This window comes from Rhinatrema bivittatum, chromosome 4, assembly GCF_901001135.1.
Source record: "Rhinatrema bivittatum chromosome 4, aRhiBiv1.1, whole genome shotgun sequence".
NCBI lineage: Eukaryota > Metazoa > Chordata > Amphibia > Gymnophiona > Rhinatrematidae > Rhinatrema > Rhinatrema bivittatum.
The window spans coordinates 17385912-17399751 of NC_042618.1; the positions used below are offsets into that span (position 1 = coordinate 17385912).

The 13840-nt window shown below is 45.4% G+C and overlaps 1 protein-coding gene across 1 annotated transcript in view; it reads right to left on the reverse strand.

The window, feature by feature from the left end:
- The window catches only part of EFCAB11 (EF-hand calcium binding domain 11), a 175668-nt gene that overhangs the window by 151498 nt on the left and 10330 nt on the right, over positions 1–13840 (reverse strand). The window contains exon 3 of the mRNA XM_029597775.1: positions 12097–12142. Within this exon, the coding sequence (XP_029453635.1) occupies positions 12097–12142 (46 nt within the window). The remainder of the gene's footprint in view (positions 1–12096; positions 12143–13840) is intronic.

Here is a 13840-nt window from a genome sequence, read left to right on the forward strand (position 1 = left end):
AGCCATGCTGACATCAAGGGGCGCTTCCTGAGAGCTTCTCGCCACAGGGCCTTGTTAGCAGGGGAAGGTGCGCATGGAGGACCTAGGGGGAGGCATGGCGCAATGCTGGAGGCCTGCAATGGCAGCATCAGTGCCGCACATGAATTCCAGAGGCGTCTTTGCAGTTCTGCAGCACAGTGGGTAAGAACGGCTGTTCATGGGCCATCCCATGACCTGCTGAAACATTAAAGTACCCTCCTCTAAGCCCCCCTCCCCAAGTCTCATGGCTTCAGTTTCTGGGAGTAGCACTGATGGAACTCCTTTACCATTTGGGGGGCTTGGAGACTGGATGCAGACTCTCAAGAGTTCTCCTATGAAGTGAAGCCCCTCCAGAAGATGAGATATTGCAGCTTGTTACGCACTCTCCTGGAGTCCAAGATCTTCTGAACCTTATTCATGTGTCTTCTTTGGATAGCACATCTGTTGTTTTAGGAGGCCATGACAGGACGGCTGGCTTGAGAAGGGCAACATGGAGACACTGTACACCTTGAGTGTGGGTGGAAATATCAACTAGTAGGCCACTGACCCTACCTGGCAGATAATGGAAAATGGTCCCATGAACCTAGGTGCGAATTTAGTAGAAGGCATCTTGAGACGCAGTTTCTGGGTGATTAGCCAACTACTTCCCCTGGTTTGAATAGTGGCGTCATCTGGCACTTTTTTTTGTAAGCTTGTTTCTTAAACCGGTTGGCAGCTACTGTAAGAAGTTGATGTGTTCTCTGGATAGGTCTTTGAGGTTGCAACTCGTGGCATTGGCAGCAGGACAGGAGAAAGAAAATGGAACTGTGAGTGGTATGACTATTTGGAAGGGGGAAGATCCAGAAAGACCCCCCACATGGTTGTTGTGATAGAGTTCGGCCCACAGGAGAAGGGAAGCCCAGTCGCCTTGGTGCTCACTAACGTATGCTCTCAAAAAGCTTTTGAGGGTCTGGTTGACCCTTTCAGCCTGCCCATTACTTTGTGGATGGTATGCAGAGGTGAAGTCCAATGTAATATCAAACTTCTTACAAACCAGGCAGTGAACAGGCGGCGATCTGCGAGAATGTGCGAAGGGAGTCCATGTATATGGAAGTTATGTTGCACAAAAAGGTAGGCTAACTCTGGTGTAGAAGGAAGGCCGGGCAGTGGTGTGATGTGAGCCATCTTGGAAAAGCGAGTCAAACTCGTGTTCCAAATATTCCTATGTCTATGTAAGAAGGAGTTTGTTCTTCGCGAGACTGACAACCCAGCACAAGAGCTCTAAACAAACCTGGTCCGATCTACCATGAGCTTGGAGTCCTTCAAGATAGGACCTGGCTCTGATCTGCCAAATGTCCAGGCAAGGAGGACCAATGATCTTCCTATCCTCTGATTTGAACAGAAAAATGGAAATACTCTCCCAACAGACCCAGGGACAATAAAAGCTAGCATCTCCTCATTCTATCAGGATGCAACAAATAGTTGCTATACCAAAACATGGTCTGTAGAGGTCACAGTTTATAGCCTTCAAAACCAGGATAAGTCTGAAAGCCCATCCTGCTTGGGAACAAACAAAAACATACAAATATTGTCCATGACCCTACCCTGGTAGGTTTGACCCATAGCCCTGAGCAAAAGAAGTCTTTCACAAGTGACTTGAACTATCTCACTCTTGGAGGCTGTAGAACAAGGGGCACCAAGAAAGCATCGGAAACAGAAACAAACAATTCTAGAGAATATCCAAACTAGAAGATGTCCAAAGTTCCTTGTCAAGGAGATTTACTGACCTTGAATTGGGATCTGTCTCTTTGGAGCTGTGCCTCTGGTACAGTCACAGACTGATTCTAACATAATATGAGTCCCCTCCTGGGGGGGAGGGGGGGGGAAAGACTGCTGCAAGCAACCTTCTATAGGGAGAACAAAGAATGACTCCTCTGCAAACAAAAGGAAGCATGACCAGCTCCTGTGAAAGAAGCCAGCACAGAACCTGACCCTATGAACAGCTGAAAGGACAGACCTCTGATCCAAGGCTGGAAATAAAAGAAAAAATGTGCCTGCTTTTCAGGATCATAGCGCCTGGAGTTGCAAAAGATTCACAACCTCTACCAGACCTATAGATTTATCATGCTCTCCTTTCAGGGAGCTGGATCTACTCTGGACCTTTGAGGTTCTTCTGCATACAGAAAATGCTCCGGAAAGAAGCAGACTCAGATGAATATCCTCACCACTATCTTTGAGGCAAGCGAACAAGAGGACATTCAGAGGAGATCATAAAGGGCTTCAGCCGATCAAATCCCATTGTTGTGCATATGAATGGTGTGTGGCACATGCTTTGTAAACACGTGAACATTCCTATGGGTCCACATTTGTTGCTTGAAGTGTTGAAAGACAACCCTGGTATCTCGATCACAACTTTTCATACTGAACCAGATAAGTGGCGGCATCAGGGACTGAAATTCCTGGGACATCTAAAGGATGAGCAGGGGTGGCTTTCTTCTGATGCCCTTAAAAGATGATTTTGACCTTAAGGGAAGAGTCTCTGGAGGTGCACAATAGGATCCGGACACAATTATTCCAAATGGAAGGAATAAATTGGAATCAGCAAGAACCCATGAGAGTGGAAAAGGTGTTTATGGAGAAATAAGTGCACCATAAAATTATTTCTCCTTTATTTAAGGCCATCATCCTATCATATGATGATATGGAGCCCCTTACTACTCTACTAAATACCTGGAACTTGGACTTAGGGCTGCAACTGTCGGAGAAGGAGTGGGGGCTTATCTAGAAGAAAATACACAAAAGGAAAAATTACTACTTACTTGATAATTTCCTTTTCTTTAGTATAGACAAGTGAATCCAGGTGTGTTATGAACTTCTACCAGCAGATGGAGACAGAGCAAAGCTGACATCAAGGTATATAAATCCCTGCAGTGACATCAGCTCACCAGAATTATCTGCAAAAGCCAACTGTGGAACAAAACTTGATTATTAACAGATAACTATTCCAGCACTCAGCCAACAGGAAAACACTGAGCTCATACAAAAAGTGTAATACTACTAATCTAGGAACTGGATTGACACTTACCAGTACTCCCTGAACAAGCAGCCATGCAGGAGGACTATAGCACAACCATTCATCTGCCAAGGGCAGGAAAGTGGATTCACCTGTCTGTACTAAAGGAAAGGAAAATTATCAGGTAAGTAGTAATTTCTTCTCTCTTAGCATTCAGACAGGTGAATCCAAAACCAGTGAAATGTACCAAAGCTACTCCTGAACAGGGCAGGGGGCTGCCCATGGTCCAGTCAAAACCGTCCGTGCGAAGGCTGCATCCTCCCAGGTCTGCACATCTAGGCGATGATACCTGGAAAAGGTGTGTAAAGAGGACCACATTGCATCTCGGCAAATGTTGACGGGAGACAACAATCTAACCTTCGCCCATTACACTGCCTGAACCCTAGTGGAATGAGTCCTAACACCTGACTAGACAATGACTGCTCAGCATCTACATATGCAGCCGTGACTACCTCCTTAATCCAGCAGACTATTGTAGCCCGCGATGCCGGCTCACCCTGTCCCACCATGGAGTATAAACAGCCGGCTAGCATGAAAGAGGTGGTCACAGTTAATAAACATCTCTCCCCAAGACCATGTCCAACCACAATCCCAGCAAACATAAAGTGGGATATAGCCATTCTTGGTATCCCAGTATTTTATTGATCACTGTTTGAGTCCAGAATTCCGACAGTGGTGTATACAACCACCAAACTTGGAAATATGTCCCAGACTCTCCACAGCCCCTCCAGCTTAGCCCCATCACCTGCTGGGAGAATTTGGTTTAATACATGAGGTATCTGTATGCACATCTTCAAACATCTACATGAGTTCAACCTGTCTACTGCAAATAGAAATTTCCTAGTGTTCAGACAGATAAATCTAAAATCATTAGGCCGGATTTTATAAAATTGCGCGAGCGCGAACAAAAGTACGCTGGATTTTATAAGATATGCGTGTAGCCGCGCGTATCTTATAAAATCTGGGGTCTGCGCGCGCAAGGGGGTGCACATTTGTGCAACCTGCGCGTGCCAAGCCCAGTGCGCGCTGCCTGTTCCCTCCGAGGCCGCTTCCTGAGAGATTCAGAAACCTCTAAATACCTCAAGATATGCTTCTTGACATCCAAGGGCTGTCCTCCACATCTCTTGCCCTGTTCAGAGTCGGCAGGGAAATAGACTGATTCAAATGAAAATCTGAGACCACATTTGGCAAAAAGGAACAGTATGCAGCTGTATCACCCCTGGAGTCCCGCATAGAAATGGCTTCTGGCAAGACAAGGCTTCTAGTTTTGATACTCGATGTGCAGAACAAATTGCCACAAGAAACGCTGTTTTTAAGGTCAGTAACCTCAAGGAAAGGTTACGCATCAGTCAAAAAATAGGGCCTGCTAAAAATCCGAAACTAGATTAAAACTCCACAAGCGCACCAGTAACCACAAAGGACGAAGTTGCTTCCCTCGTTTTAAGAAAAAGGCCACATCCGGATGAGCTGACAAGGGTCCACCATTCACCTGACCTCAGAAACAGGCAAGGACTGCCACCTGTACTTTTAATGAATTAAGGGCCATCCCTTTACTCAATGCATCTTGCAAAAATTCCAATATGAGTGGGATCTTAACCAAACAAGAAAGAACCCCTCGCTCACGGCACCATCTCCAGGGTCGCTGCCATCAATCTAAGCCCCGGGGGTAGAAGGAATCCCTTCTCTTTTTTTTTTTTCCCAATTACTCCTTTACCTGAGCTCAGCCCATCCCAGCTGTGAGTACAAGGTCAGTCTCTGGCTGTGGGGGTGGGGAAGAGGGCATATACCTTCACTGCCACCCTCAACTTCCTGCATCCACTTGCCTTTCAGCTTTTTTTTTTTTTTTTTTTTTTTTAAAGCAATCCCCAGTAGGGAGACGCACATTCACCATCTACTGGAGATGGAGAATACTGGTGGGCTGATGTCACTGCAGGGGTATATATACCATGATGTCAACTTTGCTCCATCTCCATCTGCTGGCAAAGATGCAAAACCCAATGGGCCGGATTTTAAATCCCCTTGCGCGTAAATCTGGCTGGATTTACGCGCGCCAGCGCGCCTATTTTGCATAGGCCGCCGGCGCGCGCAGAGCCCCGGGACGCGCGTAAGTCCCGGGGCTTCGTAAAAGGGGCGTGTCGGGGGCGTTCCCGAAAGGATGCGGCGTTTCGGGGGCATGGCGCCAGCCCGGGGGTGTGGTCGAGGCCTCCGCACCAGCCCCTGGGTCGGGTGATGGCGCGCCAGCAGCTTGCTGGCGCGCGCAGATTTACGTCTGCTTTCAGCAGGCGTAAATCTGCCAACAAAGGTAAGGGGGGGGGGTTTTAGATAGGGCCGGGGGGTGGGTTAGGTAGGGGAAGGGAGGGGAAGGTGTGGGGAGGGCGAAGGAAAGTTCCCTCCGAGGCCGCTCCGAAATCGGAGCGGCCTCGGAGGGAACAGGCAGCGCGCACTGGGCTTGGCGCGCGCAGGTTGCACAAATGTGCACCCCCTTGCGCGCGCAGACCCCAGATTTTATAAGATACGCGCGGCTACACGCGTATCTTATAAAATCCAGCGTACTTTTGTTTGCGCTCGCGCAATTTTATAAAATCCAGCCTAATGATTTTAGATTTATCTGTCTGAACACTAGGAAATTTCTATTTGCAGTAGACAGGTTGAACTCATGTAGATGTTTGAAGATGTGCATACAGATACATGTATTATACCAAATTCTCCCAGCAGGTGATGGGGCTAAGCTGGAGGGGCTGTGGAGAGTCTGGGACATATTTCCAAGTTTGGTGGTTGTATACACCACTGTCGGAATTCTGGACTCAAACAGTGATCAATAAAATACTGGGATACCAAGAATGGCTATATCCCACTTTATGTTTGCTGGGATTGTGGTTGGACATGGTCTTGGGGAGAGATGTTTATTAACTGTGACCACCTCTTTCATGCCAGACGTATTGTACTTGCTACATATTGAAAATCCATGCCATTGCTTACTCAGTGGTATAAGCAAGTTCATGATATTGCTGTATTAGAAAAATTGACATTTGTATTGCAGAAGAAAAAAGCAAGTTTGCTTACCGTAAATGGTGTCCAAATTCTGGAATAGGCTCACGAAAGGTCTCTATCTCCCTTCAGGCAACTTACTTACCGGAATCAGCAATTCCAGAGCAGACAAGCTGAGCAGAATATTTCACCCCCACGAATGGGAACTACATCAAACAGTAGCGAACTGCATTTTCTCCACTTGGGGTTTTCCCCGCATCGACCTTTTCGCGTTGGAATGCAACAGGAAGGTGAAGAATTTTTGCTCAGTTTATCCAAGCCCACATCGGATAGCTCAAGATGCGTTCCTCATAAACTGGTCTTGGAGTCTTCTGTACGCATTCCCTCCGATACCACTCATCTCTTGCATGGTCCAAAGATGCATCGAGGATGAGGCAGATTTGATTCTCATCGCGCCAGCGTGGCCAAGACAGCCATGGTACAGTTACCTGATACAATTGTCAATTCTCAATCCGATTCCCCCAGGCACCAGCCCTCAGCTTCTTATCCAGGAGAACGGATCACTGCTTCATCCACTTCATTCCTCACTGCATCTCACAGCATGGAGATTGAAAGGATCCATTTCCAAAACTTGAACATCGCTCCTCCTCTCCAGGATATACTTGTTTCCTCCAGAAAACCATCAACTAGCCACTGCCTCACTCCGACTACATTTAAGCGCCATTGCAGCTTACCATACTCCCTTTAAATGGGGAACCTATATCATGTCATTCCCTTGTCTCCACATTTATGCTTATGTCCCCCAATAAAGAAACCACCAGTGCCGTGGGATATAAGTTCCATATTTATAGCGTGTTCTATATGTGATCCACGGCACAACCAGTATTTATTTTCTTAAGATTATATTGTTAGACTTCTGTTAGCTGCTCTTTCACTTATCCAAGTTCCCATAACCCCCTGTTCATTGTAACTTATCTTCTTCTTTATTGTTAATGTTATAATACCCCTGTTTCATGTGAACAGATATGATATGTTACGTTTCATGAATGTCGTTATAGAAAAGAGTTAAATAAATAAATAAATATTAACATAGTCCTCGAGCAACTAATGCTACCCCCTTTCGAACCATCGGACACTTGTCATCTACGATACCTTTCATGGAAAGTACTCTTCTTAACTGCCCTTACGTCAGCAAGGCGAGTCAGTGAACTGCAGGCCTTAGTTCATTACCTTCCTTATCTCCAATTTTGCCAAAGTTACACTGCACACACACCCAAATTTTCTACCAAAAGTGGTTTCAGTTTTTCACATTAATCAAGCCATCACATTAATCAAGCCATCACTTTACTCACTTTCCATCCAAAGCCTCACGCCAATGACAACGAAAGAAAACTTCACACTCTGGATTGTAAGCGTGTGCTTGCCTATTACAAAAAGCGCACCCATTCTCCCAATAGAGCCTCACAACTCTTCCTCTCCTTCAGTTCAAACGCACCAGGATGTCCAGTCTCAAAAAGAACTTTGTCCACCTGGATATCCAACTGTATACAATTCTGTTATCAAAAGCGTTTAGAACAGCTGTCTACGACACCTAAAGCGCATCAGGTTCGTGCAATGGCTGCATCAGTTGCCCACCTCCATGAGGTGCCTCTCGGACATTTGTAAAGCGGCCACGTGGTCATCACTGCATACCTTCACATACCATTATTGTTTGGATAAACAGGCTGCGATGATGCACGCATGGGGCAGACTATATTACAGAACAACACATATTCAACAGATAAAACACCTTCATAAGAACTGTCCGCCTATAAATCCCGTATTGAGCAAAAATAAACAAACTATACTCATATCCATATGCTCAGTACGACAGCTGAGGACTCCCAGACAGCAAGGCTAATTCAGCTGCTTATCTACGTGAAAACAAGCAAGCTTGCTTACTGTAAATGGTGTTTTCCGTAGATAGATGAATTAGCCATGCTGACCCGCCCGCCTCCCCGGACAGTTCCATCGTGGCAGACCAATTTGCTTTGATACGGACTGAGGAGCCTCAGGCAAACACGGGAAGATACAAGAGGGAGCACCTAGCTGAAAGACTTTGCTAATCTTAGAGAGCTCCACCACTTAGTGGCAGGGAAGACATACCCAGACAGCATGGCTAATTCAGCTGATTATCTACATGAAAAAAACCACTGTTTATGAAAGAAATTGGGGACTATATTGAGTGCAAATAAAGCACTCCTAACCATTCCATCAGTTAAAACAGCAAGACTGACCCAAGTGAGAGAGAGAGCCCTATCACTAGCAGGACCCATAATCTGGAACACAATGCCTCCAGAGATCAGACTACAAAGTGATCTAAAGACATTCAAGAAAAGTTTAAAAACATCGCTTTTTAAACAAGCATTTTACAAAGAGACAAAAGAATAGAGAGAAATTATTCAGGAAAAAATAGAAAGGCACAGACACACAGTACGTAGAACTTTACAATAGATTAATCTATGAACTCTACACCACAACAAACATAACTATAATACTAGGTGTAATAAAACTACCCGTGTAAGTACCTTGGTACAACTGGTCATGAACTACTTCGCTAAATGTCTATGTCTAATGATATATTGTAACCGAACCTTTAACGGCACCTGTTAGAATGTACTATAGTACGCTTTTACCCTCATTAAATATGTGCCTACATGTAAACTGTTGCGATGGTATTTAACTTAGCAACGGTATAGAAAAGTTTTTGAATAAAATAAATAAATAAATATGCGGAGAATGAAAGGTTGACACTTGGGGCTGAATAAAGGGGAGGAGGCTACTGCTTATGCCAGGAATTGTGGCAGTGAAGATCTTCGCATATCTAATGTTTGTGTAAGTTGTGGCACCAGAGTATCTAACTGATATGTATTATCGTACAGGTTCTAATCTATGTGCTATGTTTATTTGTTCTATAAATAGAGTTTAAAAAAATAATAAAGAGACTCAGCCAAAAATGCTTCATTTGACCCCATCTGTGCTGCTTCCTCTCCCCAAAGAAACCATCCACCTCAGATTGAGACCTAGATCGCCAGCAGAAGGAAAAAAAAAAAAAGATGTATTTTAAAGGCGGTTCAAGCTTCCTATTCTGTGGATTTCAGAGAGCCCCCCAGTACCAGAGGCCTCTGAAACATATACAGAACCGCCACTGAAGAAGAACACAAATTAACCACATTCTTCACTCCACTTGTTGCGTCCGTCAGTCGCAGATGGCTGCAACTGCTCTGCCTCACCTCTTTTTTGCCTCTCCTCCTCCTCCGTGGGTAAGATGGCTGCCTCCGGTGCAGAGTGCTGAAACCCTCGGCGTCTCCAACTCAGCATAGCTCAACAGCATCTCCGTCCGCCATGCTCTTTCCCATGGCCTCCTAGGGCGTGCGCGTCATGGCGGGAACCTCGGGGGCGTCCCCACCGCATGACGTCAATACCTCCGGGTATTTAAGCCTCCGCTCTGCTCCTAACGAACGAGTTAGCAAGGACTTCGGTTTAAGCTACTCTGACCGCTTCTAAGCTGCATGCTTAGACTCCTTGCTACCCTCCGGGGTATCTCTTTCCAGAAGAAGCTCTGGGCACCCGCTCCTTGGGGGCCTCTTGCTTCCATCGACCCTTCGGGGTTTCTCCTACTAATTAGACAACCGCTCCTCGAGGGCCTATCCAGCACAGAGTATCCATACCACGGACCTCGGGTCCTATCTTCACCATCTACCAGGAGGATTACTGCACTACTCTTCAGTGAGTACCTATATGATCCAGCTCTCCATTTCCATCCACCAGGTTCGGCTTATCCCGCTCTGCAGAACACTACCAACCTTGTACATCTGGGTGAGACTACTTCATCTGAGGCTGTCTGAGCGTATTGGCACCTTGCTGGACTTCAGTGCTATTTCTTCCTCCACTATTAACATCTCTCTACAGCAGTACAATAAAGCTTTCCATCTCCAGTGTCTGCTCTCTGAGTCTAGCCTAGCGCTGTGGTTCCCCACGGGGCCCCTCCCCGTGGGAGGAGTCATCACCACTGCGACTAAGAATCCACCTTATACCTCAAACCCAACACCACTGAGGCCACTTGCTGAAGCCTTCCAATCTGAGAGTACCATTGCATCCACCTCACAACAAAGCAAAGTCACTTTTGCTGCCTCTCATAACAGGGTCCCCATTTGGAGATTCCCCAACCTCAGGATCTACCGTGCCAAGCGAAGATAGGACTTGATTTAAAAAAGGCAGCGGACATTAGAACCAGCCTCTCTGTCGAACGCAATCTCGTCCTTTTGAGAAGTACAGCTGGACAAATCCAGCTAATTGGCAGGAAACTCCTGTGCCTTTTCAGGCAGAACACTCTATGTTTATTTTATTTTACTTCTTTTCCATTTTGTTTTATAAGAACAAACTTTGGGTACATACTGGTGGCCTGATATGCAGGCAGTACCTGGGAGGAGGTACTTAAGGGAAAGGATGTCTTGTACCCCTAGACACCAAAAGAAATTTGGTAGAAACCAAAATACATGCTCCCACAAAAAGATGATTTCTCCATCAAAAGCAGCACCAAGGGATCTCCCAAGCTGAGGGAGATCAGAGAAACATACTGTGGGGACTTAGAAAAGGCCATGGGAGAAAGGCCTAAATGGTGGACCTCTGTCCATAACCGCTGACTTGGAGGCTTCCACAAACCTTTGCTCCAACCGTGGTGCTGTGAGTGCACTAATAGCGGAGCTTGACAGCTGTCCCAAGGCCACAAAACATCCTCCGGGGACATTCCTGCTAGAAATAAATCAGCACCAAGTGGCTCCGTGGCAGCCGTGGGTCACATGCTCCCACAAGCACCATCATGTTGGCCGCAGTCTGCTTGCACCATACAATGAAAAGAAACCTGACGCTGACACGGACAATTGACCCCTCCCCCCCCCCCCCCCATAGGCACTTACTGGAGCCAAAACAGATTCCTCTTTGCTTTACCAGTGCTCCAGAGTGAGATGCTGACTGATCTTGTTCTTTCTTTTTAAATGAGATTCTCACAAACAGTTTGGAGTTGGGAGGGGGAGGGGGCGGGAAAGAAAAGAAAGCCCTCTTGCAGATCTTAAAGCCTGGTTGCAAAGAACAAGAAAACATCCCCCTGAGCTTTACCTGGCCCCAGAAAGATGTAAGGGAAGAGGCTCGCTACTCTGGCCAAAACCAGATGTCTGGCCCTAGAAGACAAACAGCCAAATGTGTTGTCAAATGTGTTTTATCCACTCCTTCCACATCTGATCTTAATGTTTCTTTAGTTATATACTTCTCTTTCTCCCTCTGCAAGCACTTTATTGCTTAAGTATTATTCTCCTTGATCTCTCACACACACACAACTGGCTTTCATCATTCAGCTTACAGAACTCTAAGTTCATGCTTTCATTAATTTTAATCTATATCAAATATAACCTTCTCTCCCCAGAAAGCATGCGCAGGGCACCTCGGTGGACGCTTGCTTACTCTTCTGACAGATGGGCGATCCAAATCCATATCCCCAGCACTGCATCCTGAACCATGGGGCAGCTCCTCGTCTTATCTAGCAACTCCCCTAGTCCTCTCATGTTAATTCCTTTTTTTACGGACCTTCACATGGGTTCCACTTCCCTTAGGGTATTTGTTTTAAAATTCTGGTTCTTACTTTCTCAATCACTTAAAGTGTTCAGAACTTCATTATCGTTTCTCATTTCCTCCAATGATGGTGTAACAAATAAGGATCTCCCATTCTCCTCCATCATACTTATCAGCATCAGTCATTTGCTTCACTTGTTCCCTTTTCTTTGGACTAATCTTCCTCCCTCAGTTTACCTCAGGCAACACCTTTCTTTGACTCCCCTACTGCACTATTCCCCCTTTGCCCTTATGCATGCTCTGTGTACTGTTTTGCTGTTGTGCAGGACGCTATGGAGAAAGGTGCCATATGAAGAAGAATAGACAGGTACACGAGTGTGAAAACACAGCTTGATGAAAATACTTCAAGTGAAAACTGATTTATAAATTACCTGTTGTGGTTTGCTGTACTGCTGACATCATGGACTCTACTTCTCTCTGAAAAAAAAAAAAAGGAGAAATTAGTTCTTACCTAATAACTTCTTTTCTTCGAGTCCACCCGGATCAGTCAGATGCCTGGATTAGGGTCTCAACCAGCAGGTGGGAGGCATCAGACACTGTTTTTGTCTCCACCACCTTCACAAGATTTACAGAGGCTTCCCCCTCCCAGTGTCTGACAGCATGAGCCACATGCACTGCAAACTACTGAGCGCGTCCCACCATCGTTTCCTCCCTTAGGTCTCCTGCATGAGCCCGCAGACCCTCACAGGCAGATACAAAAAGGTACCCCCAGCCGAGCACATGGGCTTACTCGTTGTTGGGCACACTTGGGTATACGTGTCAGGTGTGCAACAGCAGCGTCCAATGCAGCAAGGAGATTAGCAATTCTAAAATGCGTGAACTAACAAAAGCATATCAGATAGCGCCCGTCGCATTTAAATTCCATGTAAACCAAGACTTAAGGTAAGTAGGAAAGTGCGTCTAATGCACATTTTTTTATGCTGGAAAATTAACTCCAGTTCTGGAAGTGGAATAAAGTTTACTTGCAGCCAAGGGCTCAAGAGAAATATAAAAAATTTGGTTCTCTGTGTTGCGATAAACGTGCCCCTTGTAGGGTAGGGTTCTTTAGAGTGGTTAGTATAAGAATTAGTTATTTGGGGTTAAAACCAACAATTTTTAAAAAATGTATAGGGAGTACTGGAGCAGAGCATGATAATTAGCTCAAGGACACCTTAAAAAATTGTGGGCGATTGCTTTCGTTTTGATAAACATACTTTGAAGATTTCTGTTATTTCATGTAAGTGATGTACTTTGGTTAGGAATGTACAATTTAGATGTCCAAGCGCTGGATGCAATAAACTTCTCTTTAGTGTGCCCTTTTTGTATGCTACTCCACTTTCTCTCTTATTTAAATATTGCACTGGGGGATGTAGATGCACATGGGTTAGGAAACAAGCGCTTAATATGAGCGCCCGTTTCTTGCGTGTGTCTTATTGCATCAGTGTGTCAGATGGCAAACCATTCTGCTTTTTTTTTTTTTTTTAACAGCTTTAACAAGCAGGAACCAGGCACAGCCACAGGGCTCAGAAGAAGGGAGGAAAAAATAGAGGGGAGCTTGTTTAGTCTTTCTTCAGAGGAGAAGGAGAAATTAAGACTTACCTGATCATTTCCTTTCCTTTACTTCTGCTACACCAGTCAAGAACCTGTGGGTTTAGTCCCCTCATCCAGCAATTGGAGGCAGAGTTGTTTAATTTCTTTTTTGATGACATCACATGTATGTATGTCATACATGGAACCAGATACAGCCAGTGTACTACTGTCAAAGCTAAAGGAAAAATGGTTCTTACCTGCTAATTTTCATTCCTGAAGTACTACAGATCAGTCCAGACTCCTGGGTTTTGCCTCCTTTCCAGCAGATGGAGACAGAGAATGTTTCGCCGACACTAGCATATAACCTGGTGTTCCACCTGCAGTCACTCAGTATTCACCTGTACCCAAGCCAAGGTACCACTGAACATAAACAAATGCATTCCCCTATAACATGTCCCCCTGAACGAGCAGTAGGATGTGCCATTCTTCAATCTATTTATTTATTTAACACTTTTCTATACCGACCTTCATGGTTAAATAACCATATCAGATCGGTTCACATCAAACTGGGTAAATTGTAACAAAAACAATCATATAAACAGAAGA